Below are 23,654 nucleotides of genomic sequence, written 5' to 3'. Positions count from 1 at the left end.
CTGGACAAGAAGGTGAATACCAAAAGTTACCACAATATGTGTCTTTGTCCACAATAAATCTTCCAGGAAATTTTTTTTTCATGTTTCAATGGAATAACTTCCTTAGCAGTTTGTGGGAATGCTATAGACATATACTATAGCAAAACATTTGATAAAATATGTTGTCATGCTGATTTAGCAAGCTAGTGAATTAAGTGGATACATTAACTATGGCTCAAAGAACTCCTACTCAAAGAATGCATATTAATGGAATCTCATAATTGGAGAGGGGTATCAAGTGGGTGTCTCAAGGATCAACCTTGGTTTGTTATTTTTATTAATGATTTGGATAAAGTAGGGAATGCTTGTCAGATAGGCAGATGATGCAAACTTGGATAGATTAGGTAATACTGAAGAAGACAGAAATTTGAAACAGTCTTTATAGATTGAAAAAAGTGGGCTAAAAGAAATTAAATGAAATTGAATTGAGATGAGTGCAAAATTATATACATAGAAAACAAAACCAAATGCACAAGTAAAAGTTACATACATAGATTCATTCATACATACATTGCAAAGTAAGATAAAAAGTGTTTATGATTTACAGTCTTTCAAAAATAGGAGGAGCATAGAAGGCTTTTATATCTGGAATATTGAAACAAAACCAAAAGACCAAATAGTATCTTATATTTAGGGGCAAAGTGAGAACAATTAATGCATAGTAATAATAAGAGTAATAGAGACAGAAAATTTCTAGATGTCTTAGTGGATCAAGAACTGAAAATGAACCAGCAGTATTATGCATTTGCTAAAAATGCTAATGCATTTAAATATATTTTAAATACAATATCCAAATCAACAGGAATTAATTGCTCTATCCTTTATTAATGAGGCTACATTGTACTGTTTGGAAATTTGTCAGTGGGACCATTTTATTTTATTGGTTTAAATAAATGAAAGGTGTGACTATTTTAATTTAACTAAATTATAATTTAACGTTTTCAGTGATCCTAATTAAGTACCCTCCCCTTCCAACTCCTCAGACTGAAGATCAGATGAGATACTTGGAGGTACTAAAAGCAAGTTCAAGTACAACCATTTTCTGCTGCCCTTGATAAAAGCTTGGTGAATGATTTTCATCAAAGCTAGATCATGCAAACTGGATGAGACAGGATGTTTTGGACAACAGTCCCTTTCCTCTGCAGGAGAAATGGAGTGTCCATAAATGCTATGATGAATGCTCCAAGGCAGTTTAATGTAGCACTGGAGAAAATAGAAGCCATTATCACTGGAGAAGTTCCAGTTATGACAGGGAAAATAAATGGTGCTGTTACAGGAAATGTACCAATAACAAAATACCTGCTGTTTGGGAAAGGAGAAGTAAAACATACAATACCAGCTAAACAGAACTAATTACCTTGCTGTATCCATTACCCAAAAGTGACATTTGTTGTTAATTGAAATTTGACATGGATTACATTTCACATGTTATTTTAGGCATTATCTCACTGTAAGCTTACTCTTTAAAGTTGCATAACCACATTGGAAAGGTTATACATTCATTTCTTAGGAGATGAAAAAAAGAATGATTCATGTACATTTGCATTCATGTCTAATAGAAATGATTTAGTGAAAATATTGTATTTAGTCAAGATAAAATAAGGATAAGGTTCTGTAGATATTAATTTTTAATACATTGCCAAAAGAAATTTATACCATCACATGTTAAAAGTACATGTTTTTAGATACCAAATCATGCATCAATAGAAATGCTTGTTTTTTTAAATATCAGAGCTGTTATTCTGTTTGGATTGCTGCATTGTAGAAGGCAAACTATCATTTATTTTTTTAAAAAAAATCTGATATGTTCATATTAAAAGATTTTGAATAATAAATTTAAGTCAAAACTTTTGTTTAAAAATCTATGGAAATTGGAAGTGATAATATGAATGGGAGAATTAAATTATTGAGAGAAACAAGTTTATCAACATATAGTGGACAGACATTATAAGAAAGCCTTTTCAATTTATATGTCATTATCCATTTTGAAGAAACAAAATGGTTACATTCTAGAAGAAAACATATTTGATATATTTATTCCCGTCCACAAAATATTTTTGTTTTCCAAGATATCAGATTGCTTCAGCCAGATTTTATGTAGATATTAATCAGGAGGTGATCCACTGAAATAGCAATTTCACTCATAAAAAGGTTAAACTATGACTTTTTTTTTCATTTAAAAGGATTTGTGCTTATGGATCAGTGTGAGTCATGTTTCCTTTCTGTAACATATACACAAATCTGCCATATGGAAACCAAATTTTACCATTTGTGTGTGTGTAGAATTCTTGAACTTGCTTGACACGCATAATAAAAATTTCGTATAGTTGTTTTCCAGTTCTGTACTTTGGAACTTTTAAATCAGTTATATACTCTTCTTTCCCATTTCCTGTGCTGTTGTTTGTTTCTCAGCCTCACAGCCTTTGTTTAGGCAAAAATAAAATATAATCGCTTCCAGGGCTATTTCAAAAACTATTGGTGCATGGAGAGACAGAAGGATATTGAAGTATTATTAGAAGATGAGCCATTTAAGGATGAAACGGCTTCAAATATTTAGGGAAGCCCCCTTTTCTACCACATAATACTTATCTATACATGGGAATACGGCTGATAGCATGGGCCATCACACTGTACATGTTTTGATTCCTGCAAATTATTTTCTTTCTACAAGAACAGAAGAGACCATTGTTTTCCAACCTGGCACCATCTGAGCATGTTGGACAATAACTTTATTCCCAGTCAGCACAGGCTAGTTAGGAACTAGGGAACCCTGCTTTAACACATTGGAATGGTGCCAGATTGAAACAAACCGATTGCTAATTTAACTACTACAACACACTTTTTAGCTGTATCATAATATTGGAGAAAGGACATGTGGATTAGGGGCTAGATGGGGAACTTATCAAATTTGCAGATGACACCAAGGTGGCAGAAGATAAACTTAAGATTCAGAAGAATGTTGAAAGACTTGAACATTGGGCACTCCGTAACAGAATGAAATTCAATGGTGAAAAAAGTTAGGTTCTACAATTAGTCAAGAAAAATGCACAGATATAGTATAAGGTGGATCAGTAATAGTAACCGTAAGAGGGATCTTGGAGTCCCAGTAGACAATCACTTAAATATGAGCCAACAATGTGCTGCAGCTGCCAAAAAAGCCAACCCAACCCTAGGCTGCATTAACAGAGGGATAGGATCAAGATCACTTGACATATTAAAACCACTTTATATCGCCATTGTAAGACCACATTTGGAATACTGCATTCAGAGTGCAGAGAAGATCAACAAAGATGATTATGGGACTGGAGGCTAAACCTTATAAAGAAGGGTTGCTGAAATTTAGTATCTATAGCTTAATGAAAGAAGGACTAGGCATGACATGATAGCAGTGTTCCAGTATCTAAGGGGTTGCCACAAAGAAAAGGAAATCAAGCTATTCCCCAAAGCACCTGAAGGCAGGTCAGGAAGCAATGGATGGAAACTCATGAAGGAGAGAAGCAACTAGAATTAAAGAGAAAATTCCTGACAGAACAATTAATCAGTGGAACAACTTGTCTCAGAAATTGTGAATGCTCCAATACTGGAAGTTTTAAAGAAGAGATTGGACCAACCATTTGTCTGAAATAGTATAGTTTCCTGCCTGAGCAGGGGGTTGGACTAGAAGGCCTCCAAGGTCCCTTCCAACTCTGTTATTCTGTTAATTACCTTGAACTCTGTAGATCTGGTCATTTGTGCCTGACAATATGGATTGTGTTGGAATGAAAAAATTCCGTATATTCTCTCCTTATTTAACATTTCATTCACCCATTCATTCAGCCTATATTCTCTGATTGCAAGAAGATGAATATGATTTTAAAATTGGAGGAGGAAACATCAATAACCTGTGTGCTATAGCTAATGATTCTCCTCTGATTCCAGGCTCTTGTAATAGAAGCTGAGCGCAGTGTAAACATGGGTATAAGATTATATTTAATCTTAAGAAAAACAAATAACAGGTACAGCAGCCAGTGATATATTTGACAACGAAGGTACTGAAGTGGTAGTTAGTTTTTGCTCTTTTGGATGGACTGTTAAGAGTGAAAGAAGTAGTACCAAACCAATACACACTAATGCTTGGTATGAAAAAATAAAATGATATTCAGATGCTGTTATCTGTCTATACGTACAAAGACTTGCACAAGCAACTATTTTGCCTGTGAGACTGTATAGAAGCAAAGTGGGGCTTTGAAGAAGTTTGATAGAAAGACTATTGATGCGTTTGAAATTTTGGGTTGGAGGAGATTCTGAGAATATATGGGTAGCCAAGAAACAAAAATCAATCCAGACTTGTCCCTCAAGGCACAAATGATCAGGGACAAATTATCATGATTTAGGTACAATATGAAAAGGCCTATCTCTCTAGAGAAAACTATCATTATTGGAAGTGGGGAAAAAAAGGGAAAACAACCAGCATCAAGATGGATGAACTTTATTACTATGGCAGTATGTGTATCTTTAGAAGTCCTGAAGGGTCAGTTTGGGGATATTTCAAACTAGAAAAATTGTCTCTATTTTTTTCACTACAAGTTCACATTCATTTGATAATACAGAATTAATAATAGATAATGGATATAATTTTGATAATGAAAATTGTATTGCCAGTTTCAAGACTGGTTCTTTTCCAGAAATCTGTCTTTGCAACAAGTTTTTTAAGCTTTTCTGATGCAATAGTAAGGTTTTTTTTCTTTTCAGTTTGGCACTTATTTCATAATGAAAAATGACATCAGTTCATTTATATGAGTAACAGATGGTAGTATCTTTGCATGAATTTATAGTTGGGATCTACAGGATAAAAATAAAAGGAACCTAAAACATATTTAATATTCTTCTATCTTCTTCAATTTGGTTATAGTTTCAGTGTATATTTTTGCACTATATTGCATATCTTTATAAATTCATTTTTACATTATATTTTGCACAAAATTAAAGTTGATAAATTTGTCTCACTGACTGACTTGTTAGTTTCCAAAATCTTTCAGTGTTTCAGAGTTTAAATATAACTATAGGATAAGAAAATTTTAATTTCTAGCCAAGTTGACTATATTTGATGAGAGTTGAAATTCATGAATATCTAGAAAATCATATGCTGACCATTTCCAGATAGCGTAAGACAGATATGAAAATGATTGTATTTATATCTCAAAAAATAAAAGAGCGTTTGATATGTAGAAAAAGAACATGCAATAGTCTGATGCTGATGTAAGCTTGTAAATGTAAAAATAGTAATCCTACGTATTGCTAAGATTACCTTAAATATGCTAAATTCATCTTAAATATATGATCACATTTATATTTTTTATTCTCATTACTCAGTTACATTATATTTCTCATTGATATGCTTTTTGGGGGTCCAGTTTAAAAACATATGTGAAAAGGAGTTGTGACAAAGTAGCAAAGTTAATTTTGTTAGTGCTACCAAACTACAGGAACATAATCAAAATGTTTATGAGCCAAATATAAATTTTGATTGCCAAGGCCAATTATGACTAATACAGTTTCAATAACACCAATATTAGTTTAGCACTTAGCAGTAGGTCTGGCCTGAAAAAGAACAGTAAATCACTTAGATTCAGAGTTAAATGTATTCATGTCTGCAAATCCTTTTCCTAATACAAAGAGAAGGAAAAAACGTACCTTGGAAATTATTTTTATGATTATTTTTATTTTAACATTTTATGCATATCCTACCCAGCTCCTGTACTGGCATTACTTTCTTGTGTGATATTTTTTAAAAATGATTTAGAATGTTGTGTATTTGGAATTTACCATGAGCTTATAATCTTGTTAAACATCTTTAATATACAAATACTAAATAACTTTTTCATTTGACTAATGTTTTAAGCATAATATTTAGATGATATATTTAATGGTAAATGCTGTATTGTATGAATGTTGTCATTATAATTCCAACTTGTGTGCAGTTATAATTATTTAGATTTGTTATTTTATTATGTTGATACTTTTGTAGTTAAATAAATAAAGATAGTTTATTCAAAATAGGTTCAGAACTCTAGGATTCATGTTTCAGGATTATTAGATCACACTGCCCAACCTTTCCAGCTTGGCAGCCCAACAGTTTCCGTGCACAAGGGGTGGTGGTTCCGTGCGAATGGTAGGCATACTTGCACAAATGGAGCTTCGCACATGAGCGCAAGTGCCCATGGCTTGCACACGTGCCTGCCACTAACACACGTGCCTGCCACTAACACAAGTGCCTGCAATTCATGCAAATAGAGTTGCATACACGCTCTTGCCCACCACTCGCGCAGCCCGGTTGTGAACAGGCTGCAGTCCAGGGCTGGGGATACCTGTTATTAATGATCTTGGATAATTAAATTTCATTGCACTTCCATTCATTGAAAAATATTTTAAAAAATTATTATGGGACAATTACTATGGGAACTATTAACAATTTTGTATACTAAAAATTCATTTACACAGTTAACCAGATCACTTCTTTTCAGGAACATCCATTACTTGGTCAGCCTTTCTTTGAACTTCATCCCTGCCGGACAAATGAATTTATGTCTTCAATATTATCCAATTTACATAAACAAAACAAGTGAGTAATACCACTGTACATTCTCAAACCCAACCTTAAATATTTCATGAAAATATTCAATAGTGTATTTTTAGTAATGAACTATTGCTTAAAAACCATACATGTTTTCTATAGCTTGGGAGAAAAAAACAGGTAAAATAAGGTACTAATTCCTAAACTTATTGTTATAATGAGTATATAATTCTTATAGTTCATAATTCAAATAGTTCCACCATCATAACTTCAAACAGTTGCTGAATGAATGATTGTAAGTTAAGCACTAACTAGATAGTGTTTTTTTTTTCTTGCGTTTTAATTTGAGCAGCTTGATTTTTGCTTTCTTTTTCTTTGCTGGTTTAAGACATGCTGATTTATCTTTCCTCGGCATTATTTCTACAAATCTAGAATACTAGTACACATTCTTCCTTGGTGACCTCACTTAATATCCTTATCTGCCATATATGTCTTCTTTTTCCAGATTGTCACTAACAGTTTTATGTGGCTACATTGGCTTTTGCTGTTTTTCTTTTTCTTTGTTAAATTTAGTTACAGTTGGGTTTTGAGCATCTTCCCATTTTCTTTGTCTGCCACCTATTATTCCTTTGTATTGATTAAAGTCTGTTTTCTTAGGTTCAAAAGATGTGTTTGACTATAATCTGGTTCTGATAGTAGGGAGCCACCAACTACAATTCCCCTCTTTGTTATTTTTCCGGGTAGCAGTTCAGTCCTACTGCTGTACAGAGTTGAGAATTTGAGCTTTCTCATATTTCTCAAACACTAAAAAATTCAATTGAATACCTGAAATAGAGAAATGTGAGAAGAAAATAAGCTATACTCTCAGATCAGTGTCCGGTCGACCATTTACTTGGGTTACTTTACAAATAACTTGATGTTTTTTAAAATTCATCAAAGTCCAGTTCTATGGGCTTTAAACACTCTTTCCAACATTTCTTTCTAAAAGAGCTTTCAGTTAAATGTGACTTTTTGCTTTTATTTCATTATAGGTTCCAATATGTTTCAGATCTGTTGTATTTCATTTATAATTTTTGCAGCTTTTCTTATTTAAAACAGGATTTTTTAGAGAAAAAAAATACCCAGGTTGGATTGTCTTCTTATACTTAATTTAAAAATATAAACAATTGTAATGAAACAATTTCACAATCACCAACTAAAAGAATAGGAAGGCAGCTGAGACAGAAGTGAAAAAGAAAGGAAAGATCTTGTAACAGCGTGCTTAGTCTTGGTAAGAATCACTCCAATTTCTGCAGTGGAATTTTCCTTGGAAAGTGGGACTCAAAGGAGGAAAATAGCTGCGATTAACGATCTGCAGTGACTGTCAGATTTAGTTAAAAAAAAAAGATGTTGCAACTAGAAGTAACTTTAAAAGTAAAGGACAGATTGGATTGGTTAACCCACATTTCTGGACTGTATTTTTACTACTACTCAACTTGAAGAACTTTAGGAAACTATTGGAAAACAATCTTATTCAGAGACATATTGATTGTAGTTAAAGTGTTTTAATTCAGCTAGTTTTGCTCTCTTTCAAAAATCCAGCGTGCTTTGAACATCTTGTTACAGCCTATTGTTTACAGAGTAATAGCAGCAGCAATCAGACCAATAAATTCCTCCAACCCAGTAAATCACAGCTGCTTGTAAAACAATTAACCCTTTCCTTGCAGACTCTCAATACTACCTTATTACTTTAATCAAACACTGATTAATTCATTATCTCAAAACTTACAACTTTTCTACCTCATCACCTTTATCAATGATTAGATAATCAATTTCTATAAAATATTTCATTAATATTTCATTAACATCAATTAATGGTTTAATTGATTTATTGTTTTAATTGATTAGTGTGATTAGAGTGTTTAGTGCAAATAGCGTGATTACTGATTAGTTTAAAAGATCAAGATTCATGTAATTTAATTGATTAGTAAAATCAATGATTTAGTGAATTTAATTGAACAGTGTGATTAATGATTAGTGTAATTAATTGATTAGCGATTAGTGTAATTAATTGATTAGGCTGATTGTTGCTTAGGAAAATTATTTGACTAGAGAGATTACTGCAATTGATTGATTGGTGTGATATTGGCTATATTGATTGCCCAAAATTGTTCCATTAATTAATTTAATCAACGAACCATCTTAACAAACCTACCATGCCAAGAAAAAAAATCCAATGCCAAACCACAACCTAAAGAGAAAGTAATCCCCACCAATGAACCACAAGACTCCTGCACATGCCTTAAATGCTACAAAACTCTAAAGGATAATGAAAACTCCATCAAATGTTCTCTATGTAACAAATACGCTCATCATGACTGCTTGGGATTACCCGAGCAAATGATTCAATACCTAGAATCATCCAATGAGTTTCCATATCTCTGCAAATCATGCAGACCCAAACTGGATCTGTTGGAAAGAGTTGATACCATTGAAACACGAATAACATCCCTTGACACCATAGTAGCATCCCTGGACACCTTAAAAGAAAGATTATCCAACCTTGAAAAAAAAGACACAACGCAAAAACCTGAACATCCAATAGCTACAAACCACATTTCTATCCAACAGCCACAACCCAATCCACAACCCAATCCACAAAAAAACATAAGCCAGACAAATAATGATATCCCAATCCTCATCAGAGAAACTGTTGAGCGTGAATGGAAACGTCCAAACACTTATTTGGTCTAGAGGACATCAATGATAATGATGACATCACAACAGTCCGAAACATCATCAGTGATTATCAAGCATCAACCATCTCCCCTGATGAAATACTTGACATTTCCCGCATTGGCCGAGAACTCAAAAACAGAGGCGGCTCTGTGGCCCCACGCTTCTGCAGGGGCATTTGCAAAAATGAATCAAGCAAACGTAAATTCATTTACACTATAAATTCACTCGCCAAAACCAACACCAACCATAAGAACCTCCGTTGTCGCCCTGACCTAACCATACAGCATACAGCTCCCGTGTACTCTGCACTGAATTCAAAAAACGTGTAGACAATGGAGAGAAGGACCTGTACATTGACTACCTGTACATTGACTACCATGCTGACTGTATCAAAAGTAAGTCCCACAACCCGCAACTCAGCTTTAACGTTCAACCACAACCCTACCTCAACCAATCCACCATCACCCAAGACTAGGCACGCACGCCCCTAACTACTTCAATTCCAACTACTGCTGGCCTTAAATGCAAGCTACTCAATGTAAGAAGACTTGCGAATAAAATACCTGAATTTCTCCTCTTACTAAATATGGCTAAATTCGACATCAGATTTGTCCGTGAAACATGGCTCAATGCTTCTCTCCCTGACTCCATTACCACAGTAAGAGACTATCATGTTTACCGATCAGATCGTGAAATTCGTAGAGGAGGTGGTATTGCTATCTTCTATAAAACGTCCTTACATCTAAAAAACATCCAAGTTACCCAGGAGCTTGCTCTTCCTGAGACCATCATCTGTGAACTATCCTTAAATATCACATTTTGATTCTTACTATGTTACAGAGCACCTGATTTTGACATCGAACATGTAAACAAGCTAAATACACTACTAACATGGGCAGCATCCTGCCCACAGGCTTTTATCTTTCTTGGTGACTTCAATCTACCTCATATTGACTGGACCCTAAATGAATGTACAACTGAACCCATACACGCAATCTTCTATAATGCTGTTACAAATCTGGGACTGGAACAACTAGTAACCAACAACACTAGACTAAACAACTGCTTCAATCTCATCTTCTGCAATAGTTTGAATTTAATTCATGGAATACAAACTAAAGAATCCTTTTCCAGCAGTGACCACAATATGATTGACTTTTGTCTCAACATATGCCCACACAAAAATCACAATGACGTAATCCCCAATTATAACTTCAAAAAAGGCAACTATGATCTTATAGACAACGATCTCTCATCCCTTGATTGGCAATCTCTATTCACTGGATGCAATACTGTTGAAGACCATTACAACATATTTTTACTTGAAGTCAAAAGAGTCATCAAACTATATGTACCAACAACAACTCCCAAAGCAAAAAACAAACAAACAGATTACCCATAACAATAAGGAAACTTCAATCCAAAAAGAGATCACTCTGGCAGAAATACAAATCTGGTCACGTTGCCAATTTCAAAAGCCGATACAAAAATTTATGCCACCAGATAAAGACTGAATGCACCAATGATCACATTAAACAAGAGGAAAACCTTCTATGCACCAATTCCACCCATGCTTTTTACAATTTTGTAAACAACAAACTCAAAGACTCAAGGTCCATCCCACCCCTGATAGGACCTAATGGTAAAGACTGCAACGACGACACCATTAAAGCCAACATCTTTAACACATTCTTCGGCTCAGTATTTGTAAACAGCAATGGATCATGCCCAGTATTTCCTAGCCAAACCACAGACAACTACAATGATCTAATACATATTGATTTTACAGAAGACAGTGTTGAAAAAGCACTACGCAATCTAAAACCATCTCTATCTATTGGACCGGAATATGTGCCTACTTCTTTAAAAAGCTATCCACTGCCATAGCTGAACCTCTAAGCATAATGTTTGAAAAATCTTTCAGGACCAGCTCCTTGCCTAACCTATGGTCAAAAGCCACGGTCATCCCCATCTTCAAAAAGGGAGACCCCAGCCTAGTTGAAAATTACAGGCCAATCTCCTTATGCTGCGTCACCTCTAAAGTCATGGAATCAATTATTAACCAATCCATTATCCTCCACTTAGAGACAAACAACCTACTCTCCAATAAACAATTTGGTTTCAGGAAAAAACTATCCTGTAATCTGCAACTCTTACACTGCAGAAACATATGGACTACACAACTCGATCAGGGCAAAGCAATAGATGCAATCTACATAGACTTCTGTAAGGCCTTTGATTCAGTGGTACACGACAAACTAATCTTAAAATTAAAATCTTATGGTATCTCTGGACAACTGCATAACTGGATAGAAGCATTCCTGTCAAACAGACAACAAATGGTCAAAATTGGGAGTCTCCTATCAAATTCTGTACCTGTCAGTAGTGGTCTCCCCCAAGGCAGTGTTCTAGGACCAACTCTCTTCATACTCTACATAAATGACCTCTGTGATCATATTAAGAGCAACTGTGTTCTTTTCGCTGATGATGTAAAGCTGTTCAATACCACAGACAATACTGCTACCCTTCAAAAAGATCTTGACTATGTATCAGAATGGTCAAACAAATGGCAACTTCAAATCTCAACAAATAAATGCTCTGTCTTACATATTGGCAAAAAAAAATCAGAAAATAAAATACAAGCTAAATAGTCAAGATCTTGCTGATGATCCAAACTCTGTAAAGGACTTTGGAATACTCATCTCTAATGATCTGAGTGCTAGAGCCCACTGTAACTACATAGCCAAAAAGGCATTAAGAGTTGTTTGCCTAATCCTACGTAGCTTTTTCTCTGGTAATATCACACTACTAACTAGAGCATACAAAACATTTGCTAGACCAATACTTGAATAAATCTCATCAGTCTGGAACCCACATTACATATCTGATATTAGCACAGTTGAGAAACTCCAGAAATATTTCACAAGAAGAGTTTTCCTCTACTCGTTGTAGAATACCTTATGCCAGCAGACTTGAAATTCTAGACCTAGAAAACCTTGAATTACGCCGTCTTCGGTCTGATCTAAGTATGGCATATAAAATCATACATTGCAATGTCCTACCTGTCAATGAATACTTCAGCTTCAACCATAACAACACAAGAGCACACAATAGATACAAACTCAAGGTTAACCGCACCAAACTTGATTGCAGGAAATACGACTTCAGCAACAGAGTGGTCAATGTCTGGAATACTCTACCTGACTCTGTAGTTTCTTCCCCAAACCCCAAAAACTTTAACCTTAGACTGTCTACTATTGACCTCACCCCTTTCCTAAGTGGTCTGTAGGGGGTGTGCATAAGCGCACCAATGTGCCTACCGTCCCTGTCCTATTGTTTCTTTTATTTTTCTTACATGTATCCATTTCATGTATTCATAACTATGTATATACTTATACCTATTATCTTGCAAGCAATTGACAAATCAAATAAATTAAATAAATTAAAAAAAAAAAATTAGAGATGTCTAACAACTGTGTCTGTCTCAAAATACACTATACTGGAAGGTTAGAATTGCCAATAATGTAAATTGTTTTACAAAATGTTCTTTCTTATAAGCTGTATGTTATAATATTTTAATAAAAATAGTGCCCAATTTTCAAAGATACTTGGAATATTTCATTACCCTTCCCCTAAATAGTAATGTGCATTTTATTTTATTTTTTGTAGGCATACGAACTATATTATTTCGTGGCTGAGTGTTGTTGGCCCAGTTGTGGGTCTCCATCTGCCTTTGAGTTATGCAAAAGCCAATTTGGAAGAAACTTCAGGTGCTGATTAAAGAGGTAAAATATAAGGATGTCATTTATTTATTTATTTATTAAATTTTTATGCCATTCATCTCCACAAGGGGCAACTCTAGGCAGCTTACAACTAAGTAAAAACAATAAGATAAAACATTAAAATAAATATTAACATTAAACATGATTAAAAATCATCAAAGAAGGGAAGGAATGGAGCAGAATGGAGCGGAATGGAGAAGGTACACGGAATGGAGGCAGAGTCTTATCTCAGTCTATCAGCCACCTTTTCATGCCAATTGGAAAAGCCAGCTATTCAAACTCTTTCAAAAGGCCAGAAATGTCCCAAAGGAGCTTTTTCAAGAGGCAACTGGACTTCCTTGTTTTTCTTTGAAGACTTTTCACTTCTTATCCAAGAAGCTTCTTCAGCTGTGATTCTTGATTCTTCAGCTCTGGATGGTGGGAAATGGAAGAATTTATACTCCTTGCAGACTGCTCGTCATTTGCATTCTTTTAGAGAGCTGTTGAGGCCCCCTGGAGGTTTATCTGGGTTACCTGCGTAGTCAGGATCACCTGAGTAGTGCAAAGGGGTGTGGATCCTTCTTGGAATTGTTGAAAGAACTATGTTGCAGACTGGAGATAGATGATGTCGTATCCCTCCTCTTCTGTTGAGAAAAGGTTGTTCAATTTTGATGTTGATGGCACCTTGTTCAGTGAAAGTCAGTGAGGGGTCAAAGAGATCATCTATGTCAAAATTGAACAGCCCTCTCTCAACAGACATCATCTATATCTAAAATGGGAGTATGGATTTTCTAAAAGGTAATCTGAGTTTGTTGCTTTTTTTATTATATGCCTCATATTTTGTAACTTTCCATTGATTTTACACTGTTCTTTAGAATACTATAAACTGATTGTTTTTGTATGAACACTCAAATTATCTGGCTGGTGCAGATTAAATTAGAGATAATTTTCCCTATGGTTGAGAAACTGGAATAATATTTTTTCCCTGTTTCTCTATAGAGAAATTTTCTTTCCCATGTTATATATGATTGTTACTTATGACACAGTACTTATGACTATGACTAATAAGATTGGTCTCACTTAAGAAGAATAAAATCTAGGATGTGAAATGTAATAAAATAAATGAATATGGAAAGATCCTTCACAAACATTTTTGTCTAGGAAAAAAAATTTTTTTGAAGTGATAACTGCATCTAGTGAATCTAAAATTGTTTATTTTTTCAGAGTATGTTTTCAGTGATAGTTATTTGTATTAAATATTTATGCAGTGAGAAATTTTTCAAATGCTGAGGGTAATTATTCTAATAAAGAAAAAATAAAAGCAAAATGTATCAAAAGCAATTTAGATTCATTTTCACATTTTGATCTCATTCAAACAATACTTTCTGATTACATTTTCATTGTTATTTCAGATTATGAACAAAAATATGGATTTGGGTGAAATATAAAGTGTCACAAGCCTTATAATTTAACATGCTTGGAACTAAGAATAATAAAACAGTGAGACCGTGCTGCATTGATATATAGTCTGATGAACATCCAGTTTAAAAGAAGTTCTCATTTCAATCAGGATACATGATGCCATTGATATACAAATATTGATTCATATTATAATTTCTTTGTGATAAGTGGGAAAACAGATAATTCTGCCCTAAAACAAGTAAGAGGAGTATTTTGGAGCAACATCTGGACAAGTGATTCAAATCATAGAAAGAACATAAGCAATTGCCAAAATATCTGAAACCAGGAACAGTTACAACCATTTCTCTATCTTGACTGCTGTTGGAGCTTATGCAAATTAATGAAAAGGAATAATGTGTATTATAATATATCAAGAATGGCTAACATTTGTATGACTTATTACCAATTTTATATCATGTGGCAATTTTATTTTTTTAAGTGTCTTTCCTATCCCTGTAGAAATGAAGAATTTTGATATAAAAATGCAGTAAGGGATGTAGCTTTCACCAACTTATAATTTATGGTCCATCAATCAAATGTCTTAGCCTGGATCCCATACCAGAAATAACCCAGACCTGGAAGAAAGTGTCTAGGGGTCAAAATTGGCTTTGAAAAGAATCTGTTACTGTGTCTGGATGTCATTCTCATAAATAAAATGGCAGCTGCTTTCATACCTACTTGTCTTTCTCTATGTTATTTCTTTAAAGAAAAATGTTGGACTTAGAAAAAAAGTAGTATATGTAACAGCCCAATCCACACCATCTGAAATTTAAGTCCTCTAAATAACATGTATCTTTGTTTTATGGTTTCTTTTCCCAGCTGGTTTTCTTTTCAACAGAGTTGCATAAAGGTAAACTGTGCTGAAAAGTTTACGTTACGAGTTCCACAGCTTTATTTACAAGTCTGTTTTATGCCTACAACAATCTAGACAGACACACATGCTAATGTACGGTTGTGGCTTACTCTTTCAAGAGGTTAATTAGCAGTCGATGTATGAAACCAATTAGCAGAAAATGGCCAGGTTTTTATTTCAATTATCTTATTTAATTAGTCATTGCCTGATTAATGTCAATTATTTCTCTGAGATGCACCCTAGCATAGTTTGTGCCTTCCACTTGGTTTTCATTTCCATTAGAATAGTATCAGTTGTCAACAAAATCTGCCTATTTCTTACTACAGTAAATGGTGTCGATATTCCAATATTGTACTATTCTGATTACCAGTTAATTTTCAAATGCTCAGTGTGTTTTGAAATTCAAAAGACAATTCATTACTTTAGCTTCTTTCATAATATTAGGATGTATTGAGATAATTTATAGGGTACAGTTAAGTGTATGTCTTTTCGTCAAATCAATAAGCAAATCTCCACAGAGATTAAATAGATTTCATATAAATAAAGTTACTATAATATCAGTATGAGAAATATTACACTGTAATATAATATCTATATAATGTTCTGCTGCACGAACAAAAGACACCAGAACTGCCACAACAGATTTGATGTAAGCCGTTTATCGTCTCCTGAACTTGCGCCGGCACTTCACTGACCAGCAGCTAGAACAATCTAGCCACGATTAAAGTCAGGGCTAATTCCCCAAGTTATCCACCACCTTTAATCATTGAATGTGACATAGCCCTGCCCACCTTCCTGGGTGTGGAGCTCGGATATGAGGGCACCCCGAGCCATCACAAAATTCCACCAAATAACCTGACGGGTGACGGGGATTCATTGAATCAGCCAGGTCATGAATAGCCACACCTGTTTATTCAGGGAGAATGATCGGTCCAAGCTTATGATTGGTTCAGACTTCAAAATGTAATTATCCACTTTCTAAGAGGTGCCTCCATGTCGTCATAGGAGTCATAGAATACATCTTGGGCTTTGGCAACTTAGACCCTGGGATGATTTCTATGCCACAATCTGTTGGGCTGTGGGGTGGCAAAACATCATACTCCATGCCAACCTTTTAATTTTTCTTCAATTTTTAAATTTTATATTTTGTTACAGAAAATAAACACAAGTAAAGCTTACTATTTAAAATATTTTAGAATATCTCCTAATTATTAAATATATATTATTTTGCCTCCTTTAAATTGGCTATAGTGCAATCTTAACTTAGTCTTAAAAGCCATATTTTCATTCCTTTGATTTAAAGATAGTCAGTATAAGAAAAATGAAATAAAAATTCTCATATTGATGACACTATTCTTATTTGGATTTTTATATATTCAAGAGGTATGATGTCTGAATGTCACCTGGTATCTTAATTATATTTTATTGTATAAAATAATTATAATATTTAATTATGTAATTATTTAACCTATAATTATTTAATATACTTGAGCCTGTTTAACTATTTTTAATAGCAGAATTTATATCGTGATACCTGGCAAGCTTAGTACTTTAAGTTGGGTCTATCAGTAAATTGCTACCAGACTGCAAAAATTCCATTCCCGGCTGCTTAACAGAGTTAATGTTTCATTGTATAGTGCTAGAATTTCAAGACAAATTGCTGAAGAAAAAGGATGCATATTTCAATAAATGTAGGGAAAGTATCCAGAGCATTTCTATTTTAATACTAGTACAAGACTAAGTATCGTCTTCTAGAAATATGCTACTTAATTTTGCCAGTTTCTGTTAAAGACCTATGAGGGCATCTTAGTAGAAATAATTTTTTAGTTTTTTTGCCATCATTAAGCAAAATACAGATTCTAATCATATACAATTTGACATATATCTGTACACTATCTAACCAATGATTAATTTGTTGATCTACTATTTTTTCAATATAGAAATACAATACAATTATGACCAATTTGGGCTTAATTGGTGTAGAAGGTTGTTACTGCTGGCCCTTGTTTATGACTTTTCTGAATTCCTATGTTTGCCCATTATGGGACACAAAATAACAGACTAGAGAGGCTTTTGGTCTAATTCTGCTAGACATATTGCGCAGCAATTATATAAAAGGCAGCTTACAATGCAAAAGTTAATTGTCAACAATTAAGCTGTCAGTAAACATAATTAACTGTCTTCCTATAAACAGTGGGTTAACTTTTTCTGTACAACGGTTCAGTGTGCACGGGAAGAAATATTAATTCATTCCTAGATCAAGTACAAAAAATATAACCAGTTATCAAAAACATCTTACCGCTATATTGGATTGTCAAACCACCCTAATTTTATATTTGATTTATTTAACAAATTTGGAAACTGCCCATTTCCCTCACAGAGAGGAGGCAAAAGGGACAAATTTGCTCAGAAAAGGGAAAAACAAAAACAAAACAAGTTGATAATAACATCTAAACATTTGTTCCATACTATCTTGATGGCTTGAAGAGAAAATGCATATTAAATGCCAGCTAAAGCATATTCACAATATTAATAAAATATTATCAGTAGCCTCATGCCCCAGGAACTAATTATCAAAAATGAGTTTGATGCCTATTTTTTAACTTTAAAAAGTTAATAGTGAAATACAATAAAACTATAACACCAGCAGGGGAGAAATAGATAAATGATGAACAAAGTGAACCTAAGTATACTATTACGGTGCTTAAAATAAACAAGATAAAAAATAAAAGCAATTAATGAAGGGAAAGAGAAAATACCTTTATAATAACTATTAATAGTAATATAAATTAATTTAGTCTGTAAGCTTATTATTAAATGTAGAGTATAGAAAATGTTGCTTCACTTTTCAAAGATAATTAATAAACTAAAATACTGGATCCATTTCTTAAAATAAGGAAGGTAGGTTTCTTTCAGATGATATAAAATCATATTTTAAGATGACAAAAGTCCATATTTTAGAAATATAGTTCAGCATAACATTAAGGTTCTTAACTAGAATATTTCTTCTCAAAATAGTATTAACAAATGCATTTGTTTTAAACCAAAACAAGGTTTGACAAAATCAGCTCATACGATTTAAATTTCAGTTAGATTTCTGACAACGCCAACTCAAAAATTTGGACATTAGCTTGTGGTCATGCTAGATTATGGTTCAGCTTCCATTCTGCATGCCTTCAACCAAATAGCTTTCTACTTGTGGTTCAACCATTAAGACTCTCTCTCTCTGGTTTTCAAATACTAATCTACATTAAAATTTGCTGTTATCTGTAACTGTAGTAGATAATAATTAAGAATTAAGAGCTGGCATTAAAAGAAAAGGTAAAAGTTTGAAAACATGTATTATTCTCTTGGGTGGCATAAAATGCAAAATGGGCGATGTTTAGAATTATGAATTGCATAAGGATTATCACTGAATAAAATGTAAGGCAAAAGTGTATCTAATTAGACCCAATATAAAGGGGCTTTATATAATAAACTACAATATAAAGGGGCTTTACTGCCAACAAAGATTATGGTTACAGTTGCTAAGGAAAGCAAGACTTTTGGCAATTTGCAGCAATAAAAATTAAAATTATTAGTTTGTATATTTTGATTGCAGGGCTACTAGAGAGAATTAAGCTGGGGATATGTGAAACTAATATATTGATCTTTAAGTAAAGAATTTTGGGAGAACACTGCAAAGTGATTATGCATTATTGGCCAGTGGGTATAACTGAAGCATTGTTCAACAGAAGGGCCAGGGAACATAACAAAAGGGAAGAAAGAGAAACATGCAGAACCAGGGAACAAAGTTTAATATTGAGGTAAAGAGTTGCAACATAAAGAAGAAGACTGCACTGGTAGCTATGGGATCCACGTGACTTTGATTTCAGAAAGTAGAAAAGGGGCGTTGGTCCTACCTGAACGCTTCTTTTCAGGGAGTCAAAGAGAGAATCCAGGATAGGTAGTCTCTAGTCTCATAGCTATGCAGACCGAGTTGAAAAACTGAGGACACCCTCCCGGTAACAATCCCCAGTTCTGAACGATGCCGAAGCGAATCCAGCTGCTCCTCATCCTCTAACAGATAGCCTATTTGATACTGCGAGAAAAAAACATTTCCTCCCTATTCTGACCAGACAGCATACAGGGTGGGACTGGATTCTCCCTTTGGCTCCCTGAGAAGAAGCGTTCAAGTAGGACCAACGCCCCTTCTCGGGCCTTGGCTAAGGGAGATCCTGTACAGGGGAATTCTCCAGGGTCTGGGGATCGACAGACCCAACAGGTCAGCAAACCATGGGTGCCTCTGCCCTTTCTGTCAGTACCTTTCTGATTGTCCCCAGAATCAGGGGAAGGGGGGAAGGCATACGATAGCCCTTGGGGAGACCTGCACCGGACAGCGTTGACCCACTTCTGCTCCCAGTGCTGGGAAACATGCAAAGAACCTCGGGAGCTGTGAATTCTTCGGAGATGCAAAGAGATCCAGAATCTGATGGCCGAACTGTTCCGTCATCTCCTGGAACAGACTGGGATGCAGTCGCCATTCTGACTGGTCGTCTGTGGTCCTGCTCAACCAGTCTGCTTGCACATTGGAAACTCCCGAGATATTTTCTGCTTGCAAGGTCAACAGGTGTCTCTCCACCCACCTGCACAACCGAGTCGCCTCCTGCATTAGAGATCTGGAGTGAGTGCCCCCCTGCCAGTTTATGTGGGCCTTGGTAGCCACATTGTCTATGAGGAGAAAAACCTGTCTCCCCATCACCTCCTACCTTAGATCCTTGAGAGTTAAGGGGGCAGCCCTGAGCTCTAGCCAATTTATGTTGTGGGTGAGCTCCTCCCATGACCACCTAACCTGGACTCCCAGGTGGGCCCCCCAACCATACAGACTGGCGTTGGTGGTGATAGTAATCCTCTGGGCTCCCTGTACAAGCAACCCTGATCCATGGTTCGGGACTGCCACCAATGGAGAGAAAGGAGAACCAGCAAGTGGACGTGAACCCTCCTTAGTGAGTCACCCCTGCCCGCCTTCTGGTAGGGGTGTAGGAACCACTGCAGGGTTCAGGCATGGAAGTGGGTCCTTGGACAATCCCAATGCCTGATATCATCTTGCTGAGAAGTTGAGACAGCAAGATGATAGGTGCCTCTCTGTCAAACAGGATCTGTGATGTGACATCCCTTATACTATCTCGATGCTCCTGTGAGAGAAAGACCTGGCCAGGTAAGGTGTCTATGATAGTCCCAAAATGCAAGAGACGGTTCAATGGTACTAGGTGGCATTTGTCCAGGTTTATCAAGAACCCATGCTCTTGAAGGATCCTGATTGTCGACATCATATCCTCCTCTACCTGGGGTCTGGAAGAGGATGCTATCAGGATGTCATCCAAATAGCATAGGATCCTTATGGGTAAGGATCTGAGGTATGCTGCTATGGCTGCCAGGAGCTTGGTAAAAGTCAGTGGGGCTGAAGACAGGCCGGATGGGAGAGTCCTGCATTGAAAATGGTGGCCTCCATAGCAAAACCTTAGGAACTGAGGGTGGTTAGAGTCTATGGGCACATGACAGTAGATCTCTGTCAGGTCTACCGAAGCCAAAAAAATCTCCCTCCTGCAGGCCCTGTATGATAGAGTAGAGGGAGTGCACCTTGAATCTTCAGTAGATTAGATGCCTGTTGAGCCCTTTCAAGTTGAGGATTGCTCCCCCCGAGGCCTTTGGAATCACAAACCAAATTGAATAGAACCTCTGTCTCTCCTGGTCTCCAGGAACTGGATGGATAGCTAGAACGTCCAGCAGATGGTGGATCGCCAATTCCATGAGATCCCTCTTTGAAGGGTCCCTTGAGATGGGGCAGCACACAAAGGTACTGGTGCGGGGGGAGGAAAGAAACCCCCGAGAGCAACCTGACCATAAAGTTGTCAGGATCCAAGCATCTGTTGTGATCTGTTCCCACCTCTGCCAGAGCAGTCCCAGACGGTCCCCTGTGGGGAGGGGAGGCTTGGGTGTCACTTGTTGCATCTAAAAGTTCTGTTGGAACCCCGAAAGGACCTTCTGTCATCTTGCCTCTGATGCCCTCTGGTGGCAAAGGCCGGTCTATCGGCCTGAAATTAGGATCTTTGGAAGAAGGGACTACTTTGATGGGGAAAGCTTGCCCCAGCTTCCCCCTGTTTAAAGGAGGGCTTTCTGTAGTAGGGTGGAGACCTGTAATCAAAATGCCTCCCCTGGGAAGGTAGGATCTTTCACTTGTCCCTGGTTTCCATCAAAAAAAGGGATCCAGTGTCTTCCCACAAAGCCTCTCTCCCTTGAAGGGAGCAAACGCCAGCTTCCATTTGTTTCTGGCATCCATCTGCCAGTTTCTTAGCCAGATGAACCTAAGTGCTGTTACAGATGAGGCCATGGCTCTGGACGAAGCTTTGGCTGACGTGAGGGGGCATTAGCTGTCGATTGAGCTGTGTCTATTATCTTATTTAAGTCCTGATGCACCCTGAGGTCCTCAGGTGGGATTCTACCCCGCAGCTGCCGCAGCCATCCATTAAATAAGGTAGACTCAGACACACTGGGGTGAGTGTATCCCCCTCAGGGGACTCCCACTGCTTTTTAATCACATTCATAAATGTCTGGGGCACAGCATCCACTACAGATGCTTTCTCAGTGAATACGTAATCTTCCTGATCCTCTCCCTCTGGGGGAAGATCCCGGTGACCTTGTCCCTTTTTTTAAGATGAGCCGTGCTCTTAGCCTTAACCAGCAGAGTCTTGGAGAGAGCCAGCTGGAAAAGGTCCTTAAAGGAGGGAGGACCTGCTACCTCCAATTCTCCATCCGAAAAGCCCTCTCTGGAAGGAGGTCCCTCTCGGTAACATAAGACATTCTTCATAAACATAAAAACATTCCTTCTGAAGGGGATGCAGAACGATTTCTGAAGTAGATCGGCTGTTCTGCAGAAGCCTGCCCCTGCCCCTGAGGAACGCCTCTGTTGGTGTCCAAACCAGGCAGCTGGCGCAGCTGATTGACTTAAGCCTGAAATTCTTGTCTAATTGTTTGGGAGATCCAGGTGCTCATGAAGGATGGCATCTCTGGCCTGTGGGTCTCCTCAGGCCGCAACCCAGCCATTATAGGGTAAAGGTGGCTTTTTTATTTTCAGGTGCAGGTCTGGTTCTGCTGGAGGCTTGGCTTCCAGGTGCAGCAATCAAAAATCCTTGTGGTGGCTCAGAATTGTTATGAGTGGCTTTTGCCTTGATTTGGAGGTTTCCCTGCAAATCCTGAGTACTTGAGCCACCAGGATATCAGGCAGTCAAATATTGTCTATCTGCCAATTGGTTTTGGTGCCTGCCATCTTGTGGGAGCAGAGGAGAGATGGCCCTGTTTTCGGCCATCTTGGAGTCTCTCACCGCCTTATCAAACTCCTTATCTAGGGCTTTTTGTCTATGCCTGGCCTGCCTATCCTTTGCCCTAGAGGGTCTTTTAGGGGCTCGGGTCCTAGCTCTGATCCTAGCTGCTGCCTCCAGCCCTGCAGACCTGGACTTAGTTGATCTCCTTGCAGCTCTTTCCCTACTCTGCTGAGGAGCTGATGATTCTTGCCAGCTCCCCTGGTGGCCGTTTTGAGCCTGCCAAAAATAATTGTTACTGAGAAAAGGAAAAAAGGGGCAAAAGAAAAACAAAAACAAAATGTATTTGATCTAAAGCTATCTGCTTTGGTCACAGCAGCTGTCCACCACTTCAGGAGGCTAGTGCAACCCAGAAGTGGTGAGCTCAGCACAGCTCCGCAATTTAAGGCAAGAATCAAAGCAAAAAAGGAAAAAAAAATGGATGACTCTTTAAAATTGCTGCAAGCCCTGACAGATCAGAGGCTTGTGAGCCAGTGCTGGCTGCACCGCAATCAATTTGGCAGTCTCAAGCATCTCACAGCTGCCACGGTGCTCTGGTGATTGGACAGGGGGTCAGGATTCAATCCAGATGCCCAGTACCCCACCAAGGGACAATCCTGGAGACGAACTGCAGAATTGTCCTGAAACATCTGAAATGGCCACCAATGCCAAAAAGGGGCAGAAGCGCCTTGCGGTTTTTGCGGCTAGCACAGATCAATAAGAACAGACCGGGAGAAAGTGAGTTGAATAAGACACTGACTCCCGCGCCCCCCCCCCCAGCCCGGGCCACACGGGCTCTCAGGGGCACCTCCAACCAAATTTACAATCACAATTCCAAAAACCAGTCTACCAGCAAAATTTTTTTTAAAAAGGCAGTCAAAAAAAAAAGCAAAAAACAAAAGTGCTACCCAGCAAGCCAGCTAGCTGTCAAA

The 23,654-nt window shown here is 36.9% G+C and overlaps 1 protein-coding gene across 3 annotated transcripts in view; it reads left to right on the top strand.

Moving 5' to 3' along the window:
• ATG10 (autophagy related 10) overlaps positions 1-23,654 on the top strand; it is a 130,611-nt gene that overhangs the window by 99,991 nt on the left and 6,966 nt on the right. For 2 of the 3 annotated variants that reach the window (XR_015742278.1, XM_026718696.2), the window contains 3 exons: positions 6,543-6,640; positions 12,980-13,095; positions 14,484-15,203. Coding sequence is in view for 1 of the 3 variants with exons in the window: in XM_026718696.2 (XP_026574481.1) it covers positions 6,543-6,640; positions 12,980-13,091 (210 nt within the window). In the remaining 2 variants the exon portion in view is untranslated. Of the gene's footprint in view, positions 1-6,542; positions 6,641-12,979; positions 13,096-14,483; positions 15,204-23,654 lie in introns of those variants that run through there. The other variant, XR_015742277.1, reaches the window with a different exon arrangement.

Source organism: Pseudonaja textilis, chromosome 2 (genome assembly GCF_049901715.1).
Source record: "Pseudonaja textilis isolate UNSWEBS1 chromosome 2, rPseTex1.2, whole genome shotgun sequence".
Classification (NCBI taxonomy): Eukaryota; Metazoa; Chordata; class Lepidosauria; order Squamata; family Elapidae; genus Pseudonaja; species Pseudonaja textilis.
This window is presented reverse-complemented; position numbering and strand designations above follow the sequence as displayed.